Here is a 10,796-nt window from a genome sequence, read left to right on the forward strand (position 1 = left end):
TCAGCTTCTTTTTTTCCCTCTACTATTTTGCTTCTATACTTTTTGTGTTCGTCTATTAGTTGTACAGAGTGGCACAGGGAAATGTGAAATTTTGAAAGTAGTAGTGGCATTCCTGAGGAGCTGGTAGAAAGGCAGGAGTGGCATCCTTCTGTGCGTAACTACCTGCTGTTTAGTAATAATGGATCGGTTGGTCGGTATGCAAATTGCGTATGCTGTGAAGACATTTTAAAAGAATGGTGACAGTGTGATTGCTGCTGAACGGTAATTCCAATTTAGAATGTCATGGTCGCATTCCATCTTGCCACGCTGTCAAAACATAGGTTGAGAATTTCAAGGAGATGGGTTCAGCTCTAAAAAAGATACCACCAGGAGGTCAACAAACTCAGCAAACCTCAGAAAACATTGAAGCAGTTCAGGCCTCAATCAGAAGGAGCTCATAATGATCGGCAAGGAAACACGCAGCAGTATTGAACCTAAACTGCGAATACTCCACAGTGATTTTAAATTTCACCCTTACAAAATTCAAGTTTTACAGGAACTGAAACCACAGATTATATGGTACAATAACAATTCTGTGATAAAATGATTGAAAAGATTAATGATGATCCTAATTATTTTGACAACCCTTTCATGTCGGATGGGCTCATTTTACATATTAGAGGCTCATTTACATATAAACAAGCAGAATTTTAGGTATTGGGTAGCTGAAAACCTCATCAATTGTATGAATGACCATTATACAGCCAAAAAGTTACAGTTTGGGTGTGCCATTTGAATGCTAGGTGTGATTGGACTCATATAATGACAGCCGTTCAACAGCTTTTTGGTAACCATGTAATTTCATTGACCTCCAAGATCACCAGATTTGTTGGTGTGCAATTTTTTCTTGTGGGGCTGCCTCAAAAGTAAAGTGTACACACTCGCCCGAGAAAAATTGGTGAGTTGAAAACAAGGATTCAAGAAGAAATCACTGCAATTCCTGTGGAAGTGTTTCAAAGTGCTGTGCAAAATCTCAGCATTTGCTTCCAGGAAACATTCAAACGACCATCATCTTGTGCATATTGTTTTTAGAAATAGGAATTTTTTTGTTGGTACACTTAACGGCATGTAATTTACTTTTTGTTTTCGACAATAAAACTTTGTAAATTCATTTTTTTATTTTTGTGAGAGTTAGTTCAAAATTTCCTGTTTACTTGTGCCACACAATTCTCACTATGCTATGTTCACTATAGTTTTCTATGTAACATCTCTTGTTTGCCTTAATTATCTTATTTAACTTTATCAAATAGTTTCAAGTGAATCTTCTGTAGTAGCAACTTTTAAGACGTAAATGTTGGTTTACTGAAATTTTATATTTATATTATATTCTTTTGTATATCATTTATCTTTCTTCTCATTTTTTCTTTAATTTCTTCAACTTTAACATACATTTCATCATTAACTTAATTATGGTCGCATTATTTTTCTTACTAAACTATATAAATGTCTAATTTTTTTATAGGTAACTGTAACAAAGAAGAAAGTAGATGCTTCAACTGTTAGTACATACAGATCTGATGTAAGAATTGAAAGAGATCATATTCCATCTCATGAAAGCATTTCTTCTAAGGTATTATATACATATAATAATAATTAATCCTATTTAGATTTGTGAACTGTATCCTTTACTAAGTGGTAATCCCTCAATATGTGGCACATCTAAGGGAATACCATATTGAAAATTAAAGGTTGTAAAGCAGTTGTGAAATTCATACGGTAACCTGTAATTTTAACAAACCAGTTTCTTTAGATCGTCATGTTTAAGTAATATTAGGTGTTGTTTCATCATCACATGGTATTTATTAATGGCTAATGAACATAGTAGTAGTTGATGAACTTAAAAGTTATTTAAAAAAAATAGTTATGCTATTTTTTAATGAGAATATTAACAAGTTCTGTAAATAAAGTAATGAGACTGGCTCAGAAAAACCTTTTATTTACACCCCAATTATACATGGACTCACCTTCAAAATAGTTCCCTTGGGAAGCCACGCAACACTCCAAATGGCTTTCCCACTCTTCATAGCAATATTGGAACTCAGAAACCGGAATATCCTTCAGATGGTCAGTTACATTTTTTTTAAATGTTTTCTATTGTTCCAAAATGGTGTCCTTTTAGGTGAGGTGTTTTTTTAAAGTTGGAAACAGGAAAAAGTCACAGGGACTGAAGTCAGGTCAATAAGGTGGTTGAGGAACTACAGGAATGTTTTTCTTTGCTAAAAACTCATTAATTGAGAGTGCAACATGAGAAGGTGTATTGTCATGATGCAGCATCCAGTTGTCTTTGATGGCTGGTCTCATACGGGCAACTCTTTTCCGCAGTCTTTCAAGAATTTCTCAGTAAACATATTGATGTACAGTCCGTCCTGTAGGCAAAAACTCTTTATGGACAATGCCATTACTATCATAGAAACAAATTAGCACGGTTTTGATTTTTGATTTGCTCATTTTTACTTTTTTTGGACATGGTGAGTTTGAAGTGTGCCACTCCTTACTTGGGCGTTTTGTTTTTGGGTCACACTCAAATATCATCCAAGATTCATCACCAGTAATAACAATTTTTTAGAAAACTAGGATCAGTTTCAATTCGCACTAGAAGACTGCAGCACCCTTCCACCCTGTTGTTTTTCTCTTCAAAATAGTTAGGTTTTTTGGGACCAATTTTGCACAAACTTTTTCATATCCAATTCATTTGTCAAAATTTTATGGACCGTGGTATGGTTCAAATTCAATTGTTCTACAATCATTCTGACAGTTAATCACTAGTCATACCATATCAAGTCTCAGATTCGCTCAACATTGTTTATCACTTTTTGACGTTAATGGTCTTCCAGAGCATGGATCATCCGCAACTTATTTCTGGCCATCTGAAAATGCTTTAAACCACCTAAAAACTTGGGCTCATGATAGAGAGTCATCTCCATATACCCTTTTCAATTTTGAAAAAGTTTCAGTAACATTCTCACAGAGTTTAACACAAAATTTGATTGCACGGCATTGCTCATAATTAGTATCACCCATTTTTATAACGCACGGCAAAAATTTGTTTCTCAATAAGTTTATTTACGTTTCAACAAAAGACTAAAAATATTAATACCTAATATAAATCAGCTGTTCATATAACCATATGTGTACTAATAACTTTACAGTGTTGCCACTTTGGCTGCCAAATAAATAACTAGTCTGATTACTTTATTTGCTGACAACAACATGAAACAAAACAAAGCAGGTTCAGTCACAACTGAACAATTGGTATCTTGGTTTATTACGGAACAACGCCCAATGAACCCACAGGACAACCAACCTAACACTGAAAGAACAGAATACACCACAATTCTAAAGCATTTGGTGACTTTTCAAACACTATATATATATATATATATATATATTTACCTTCTGTAGTCCATCTCTATACACTTGAAATTCCCACAATTTAAATATTTTTATTAATATAACATTTTCTTTGGAATTCCAGTGTCCATTAACTTATTTAATTGCAGCTTATAATTGATTTTATCAAAAGCCATAGATAAATTAAGGTGAGAAAGTTCCCACAAGAATTTGTTCATCATTAAGATAAAGACTGATCAACTTTATAGTACACAATCAAGAAAGTATTAATCAAGAAGTGTAGTGTATGTGTGCATGCATGTGCGTGTGTGTGTTTGCAGGAACTTACTTATTCAAAGATGTTTTCTTTTTTATTACGTTTTATTTATTAACAAGCTTGTAATTTTTAAACTAGTAACTTGGGAGGTATGATATCATAAACGGTATATAGTAAAAAAATTCTCGAAAAGCTTAATTAGTTATTGTATTTTTTTATTTATATTTTATTGTTTCAGGTAAATTATCATTTTCTTATTTGTTACAGGATATGTCAAAAGAATCAACAATGATGGATCCGAAGGATACAAATGAAATGCAAATGATGAAAATGAATGAACAAAAAGAAATGAATGCATATAATCATAAAGATAATATTAATAATATGCCTGATAAAAATGAACTTGAAATGTCATCTGGTATGAGTATGGATAATGATAGGCGAATGAATATGCATGATTCACATATTCAGTCTAGAGATTCAATGGAACATCAAATGAAGAGTAAGCATCATCGTATGCCTCTTCCTCATCATTTTCATCATCATCCACAGCAACATCCTCATCAGCATCATCATGATGAAATTCATTCATCGGATGAAGATGAATTTGATGATGATGATATTGATGATTTGGATATGAATGATGATGTCCATAATGTAAGTAGATCTTCATCCTCTTCATCCGGAAGGAAATTGACGTCGATCGGTGCCATTAGTAATAGTAGCAGTCTTGTTGAAGAAGGTGTTAATTGTAACTTGGGAATAGAAGAACAAGAACGAATGAAATCTGTTACGTGTGATAACTCTATGGCTCCTATATCTAGTGTACAACCGGTACGTTCTGATGATAAAGATAAAGAATTCACTGCAAGATATCCGCATATGAGTCATCATATCCCTCAGAAATCAACATCCACAGAAACTCATTCAAATCCACCTGTATCTGTTAATCCATTACCGATGTTGAATTCTTCAATAACTGTAAGCCCAGTAAGTTCTGTCAGTTCATCAACTTCGATGTCGTATAATGTACCGAGTATGTCATCATCATCAACTTCAAATAAATCATCAGTTTCTATTAATCCGTTATCAAATAATCCATCTATATCTCTTAATCCTGGTACACCGTCTGTTTCGATTAATCCAATACCGATTAATCCATCACCTACGTACCATACAAGTAGTATTCTTCCATCAAATAATCGTAAATATACCGGTATGGAATACACTGCCGATAGTTTATCAAAAAGTAGTAATGAAACATCAACATTTCCACCCGCGTTGAGTCATCTTAAATCAATGACCGATCATTCTATCAGTATTTTCCCGGTCGAATCTTCAACAAAGACGTCGACACCGAGCAGTACAATTACATCAAATTCACCATACAACACCGATTTTAATTATCGTCAAGATTTTCAAACTCGTCATTTGTCTGGTGGTAGGGCTTCAGAGTATTATCCAAGTTTTACCCAGCCGCAGCTAAATTATCCATCGACCGGCTATTATCCTTCTGGATCTTCACAAAGGAAAGACGTTAAGGATTCATTAAGTTCGTATCCGATGTCCAGTACTTATGATAGCGGTTACGGTATCCCGCCGAATCCTTTTACAGCAGCTGCAGTCAGTTCAAATTATCCGACAGGAAGAACTGCATTTTCACCAGGAGCGAGTACCGCACCTAGCACTTCATCTTTTCCACCACCGCCGCCACCTGTAGCACCAACACCGACGACACAGGCTAATCCGTACGGTTCTTCAAGTAATTCTTCTGATTTTTCAAGAATGTATAGTGCATTTCATCGACCAGAACCTTCTACGACTAATTATCCACCGTCAGCACCGCAAGGACCACCTGCACCACCACAACCTCATCAATATAATCCATACAATTATAACCCTTTCTTAGTACAACCGCATCCATCATACCCTCATGTTCCACCGACCAACACCCAAAATACGCCTCCTTAATTTAATTTTAGTGTATATAATATGATCTGAATCTACGATTTGTTTATGTAATGAAGAGTAAAAAAATAGGTAATTATGTTTTAACTAGGTAATAATTTGTTTTAATTACTAATTTAATATAATAATGAATTTTTTTATACTTTATTAAAATTTATCGTTATTAAAAGCGAATTGTTTTTTGTTCTTTAATTTATATAATACTAGTAATAATGATAATAACAAATAAGAAAAAATTTATATTTTAGAATATCACATAAATATTTTCTTTATGAAATAAAACCTATTCACAAAGAAATATTATCAGAAAATTTTGTTATTGTAAGTTTAGGTTTAATTAGATGAATTCTCTGGGTAGCAGTTGAATAATGGTTTGTCAACTGTTTTCATCCATCTTGTGCAATCATAGTTAGTTATTTAAAGTATGGAAAAATGACTGATTTTAATTGATTCGATTTAAAATATTTATTGAAACATTTGAAATTTCATTAAAAAGTTCACTGTTTACAAATTTTGTGAGAGCTGTTATTTCAGAAATATTTTTTTCCTATTAAAAGGAGGAACTTTTTTTTGTGTATTTTTATGTTATTAAAAAAAAAATGAGAAAATGTATATTTGGGAACAGTGTGTTACCAGCTGCTGAGAGTTTATGATGTTACGTTACAAGTAATTAATTTAATTAGTAACAGGTTACTTTTTTCATAGTAATTACTATGTAAAGATTTAAACATGGGTATTATTTTTTGTGAAACTTGTTCTTATATCTTTTATAATTGATCAAATCTAAATTTTTTATTTATTTACAAGGCACGGTTCAAAAGTTACGGGCCGTTCGATAACAAAATGAAATCAGTTGAAAAAATGAAAAATTTGTTAATGGTTTCAAATAATTAGATATTTACTTCATTTTTCTACATAATCACCATCTCATTCCAAACACTCTTGATTATCATGAAGCAAGCTTCTTCAAACCCACTGCACAAATTTCTGTCGCTTGGGGTTGTGTAGACATTTTGCACCGAGATTTTCAACTCTTCACTTTCCTCATTCATCGAGATGATAGTCAGCGGGTGCGAGATCAGGACTGTAAGGGATGATCAAAAATCTCTCATCCGAATTTTTGAATTGTTTTTGGTTTTGAATGGCATGATGCAGTTTAGAAAGTTTTTCACAGTGTGATGTGATTGATGTTCCAGGATCCATGAAATCAATCTACAGCACACCCTTTTGGTCCCAGAATACAATTGCCGTGACTTTCAAGTTCGGGCTTGTTTAAATTTTTTTAATTTAGGTAAACTGGGATTGACAAAAAACAATCGCTATCGTACAAAAACCACATTTTATCACCAGTAATGATACGAGTAAAGAATTTGTTTCCCTCTTGGTGAAAATGGTCGAGAAAAGTACGTGGAAATGTTATTCTGTGATCTTTGTGAGCTCAAATAACAGTGAATTAATGGCAATTTTGCGATTACATACCCAACAAACCACTTAAAGCTGCTGCGCATGCATGATCTAAACAATGTGTCCAGTCACTGTTTATAACTCATCGGCCCTTACTTTTTAACCGTGCTTTTTTTTTTTCTTGTTCTACACCAACAATCTGTGAGCACTTGTAGGTAATAATGATTTGATTTCTTTTCCTGAATTAAAAATAAAATAGACACATTACTATCTGAATTTTTAGGTAATTTAATATAATTTTGATTAAAAACGAAAATCATATATATGTTTTATTACCATTTTTTGTTAAACATTATGTTTAATATTAAAAATGTTATTATTTAATCTTAATGTATTAATAGGAATAAATAATGTTACTTTTATAAAATTACTGAATGTAACATATTTCTATTGTTGAATATTAAAAATGATTAATGTCCATATGTATTAAAAATATATTACTAATACAATTTTATTGCATTTTGATTGAACATCAACCATATTGGAATAGATGTAACTTAGTTTATTTACTTCAGTTCCACTTGCAGAGGTAAATATATCACATAGAACTGTTCAAAATTTATTAGTATTATTTTCAGGGTAAATTGAAGGAAATTTGAAAAAAAAAAATTATTTTAGACAGATGTTGATTAATTTTCTAATATTATTAGTAGATAGATTTTACTTTTAAATTTTCATGCTTTTTTTTTTAATAGATTAATAGTAATACTACTATTATTGTTTTACATTATGATGTGATGTGCATTCTTTTATAATAATTAAGACTGTTTCCATTTTATTATAGTGGGAAGTATTTTTCATATATTTTTAGTTACAACATACTATTTTATCTTCATCTTTATTTATTTTATTTTTTTTTTAACAGAATTATGTATTTATTTATTTATTTTTTTACTTTGTCTGGGTTTTTGTGTTTACAAATCTTGATGATGCTTGAGAAGTATAATAGTTTTATATACTGTCTGTCCAGGTCAACTCATCTTTTTGTGTTTGGAGAACTGTATGCAAAAACCGATGTATATCTGAAAATTTCTATGCATTGCATTGGTTGGTGGGTGCGTACATGACCATGTGAACTGCAGTTGGCCACACAAATTTTTTTTAATCTATATTTTTGTTTTAAATGTGCCTTCCTCCATAATTTTATTTTTATTTCAAAATGATAAATTTTTATTGTCTAATGATTCAAACGCATACATTCAGATGTACCGATACATATGTTGTTTGTAAAGTATCAAATATAATATAAAAAGATCAACCGCATCCCAAATACATTTTTTTTTTAATACAAAATCTACATATCTATTTTAAAAATTGTTTATTTGAGATTGCAGTTGGCAGAATCAATTGAAAAAGGCTACTGGGCTAGTCTACTAGTTAACTCGTCATCCCAAATCACCTGATTTCAAAGTCGAGAATTGTAAGGTTTGAATACTATATCATGGGTACCGGTGTTCTTTGGTGGTTGGGTTTCAATTAACCACACATCTCTGGAATGGTCGACCTGATATTGTGCAAGACTACACTTCATTTACCCTTCATACATATCATCCTCTGAACTAATACCTTATGGTGATTCTAGAGGCTAACAGTAAAAAAAAAGAGAATCAATTTCTTCTTTTTTTTTTGCTTGATATTGCCACACAAGCTTGTGCGCGGGACGTGGAAATGTAGTATATGAAAGACTCAGGCACGTCCTGCCGTGCCTGACCAGGATTCGAACCCAGGTGTTCCAGATGTAAGATTTAATAAATTACAAATTCTTCTCTAAACTACTAATTTTATCTATGCTGGCTGTCATTTTGCTTGACCATTTCACCCCCCCCCCCCCCTTACAGTGCTATGAAACATAATTGGCAAAAATACATACTTGTATACGTTGCGGAATGAATTGGTGATTTTAATTGATTCTTAATTTTTTTTTAACTTTTTTAATTTGAAGAGCTTTCCAAAAACAAAAATTTTTTGAACAGACAATTATTTATATATAATACACATGTTATCATTAAAAAATTGTACATGTTACCATTGAAAAAAAAAAAACTTATTTGATATTTTAACTTTCACAATGGTCTTAACAACACCTCTTGTTCACTGACATTTTTAACAAGAAATAAGATACTGTATTTATTTGTAAAACAATCACAGTCATTCTGTCTGAATATTTTTGGAAAAAATACAGTGATACTGTTACATAAGATGTAATTTCATTTAATAGAGAAAAATAAATTCCTTTCGTGAAAGAACAGGATGATTTATTTATCAGTAAAAGTAATCAAACAGTACAATATTTTCGTTTAATTATTGTTTATTTTCGTACGTAAAAAATGATAAAAAACATATTTAGTTAACCGCATCAAAACATTTTCCTATCTGTTGCTGTCATCTGATTCTACCAATACAACATATTCATCATCACTAACTTGAAATTCTGTCTTCATGCATCTTCTAAAGCATCCAGAGATTTAGAATTGCCTGGTTTCTTGAAACTTCTGTAAACAATTTGCATTTTTATTAAATTCAAACTTTTAATAGTACAATTATTGGGAATTTTATTTTTCAATTCAGTTGATGGTTTAAACTGCAATTCACTTTGTTTAAAAATATTGTTGATTGTTTTAAATGGCTTATTAAGAACTAATATCTACCTGATCTTATTGTAACCAGGATTGATTATTTGCTCTATATTATTCTTTTTTCCAAAAGTTCATTCACAATGTAAATCTGTTAGAATGTCTATAGTATGAACAGCTATGCTTTTTAACAGAGTACCTAGTCATGCTTTATAAACTAATTTGACTTTGTTCATTACAAAATCAAAATTCATTCAGTATTTTTTTTTATTACAATAAGAATTTCCTTATTGTAATTTTATGATCTTAAGTTTTTCTTTAAAAAAAAAAAATGCCATATGACAACTTCTTATCACTAGCAGTTACAATCAACATTATGGGTCTACGTAAATTTTCATTAAGGTTGTTTTTATACAATCCTTTCTTTTATCGGTAGTATATTGTAGTGTTACAAAACACATATTGGCTTGATCCAAGTTGCTTATTTGTGAGTTTTGATAAAACTGGTTTAGCAAAACAAAAGTAACCAGTAAAATGTAACTATTCTTTTCTCCATATTATCAGCATCCAATTTCTGACAAATTGTGGTTTTCCTCTTTAGAGAAAAACAACCATTACATAAACCTAATTGTTCACCCATGAACTGAATTCCCCTTTCTGAAGTCTCAAGGAACTGATCTTATATAATGATTTTTTCTCTCTTCATAAGCCCTAATTTGTAAAACTAAATGTATTACTGTTATTGGTATTTTTAATTATGCTTCTCAATTGTAAAAGTCTTTTTTTTTTTATTTGGAAACAAGCTGGTTTCAGCTTTCCCAATATTGCTTACTGATAATGTTTTTTAATTTATCTTTTTTACCAAATAATAAACTGACCTTTCTATTCGCTAAAAATTCTTGTTCTGCAGCGTGTTTCTGTGTACTCTAGCGTACAAGATTAATTTTAGTTTGAAACAGCAGTTTAAAAATTGTATTTCCCAGTTTTCAAAGAATCAACTTTGTTATATACTTTATTTGAAAATTGAAATAACATCATTTTCTAAAAATATACTAATAGTTATTTACTGTACTGTAAACAGATAGTTCACAGAACATTAGGAACCCACTTAAATTTAAATTTAGACTGTAGAGAGGAGGATAGTT

At 31.3% G+C, this 10,796-nt stretch overlaps 1 protein-coding gene across 1 annotated transcript in view; it reads left to right on the plus strand.

Moving 5' to 3' along the window:
• Nucleotides 1–7,276, plus strand: part of LOC142332860 (uncharacterized) — a 113,608-nt gene extending 106,332 nt beyond the window's left edge. Inside the window, exons 23-24 of the mRNA XM_075379535.1 lie at nucleotides 1,502–1,609; nucleotides 3,914–7,276. Of these exons, the coding sequence (XP_075235650.1) occupies nucleotides 1,502–1,609; nucleotides 3,914–5,617 (1,812 nt within the window). The 3' untranslated portion in view covers nucleotides 5,618–7,276. The remainder of the gene's footprint in view (nucleotides 1–1,501; nucleotides 1,610–3,913) is intronic.
• The last annotated feature ends 3,520 nt before the right edge of the window (nucleotides 7,277–10,796 follow it).

The sequence above is a fragment of the Lycorma delicatula genome, chromosome 12 (assembly GCF_047948215.1).
Source record: "Lycorma delicatula isolate Av1 chromosome 12, ASM4794821v1, whole genome shotgun sequence".
Lineage (NCBI taxonomy): Eukaryota > Metazoa > Arthropoda > Insecta > Hemiptera > Fulgoridae > Lycorma > Lycorma delicatula.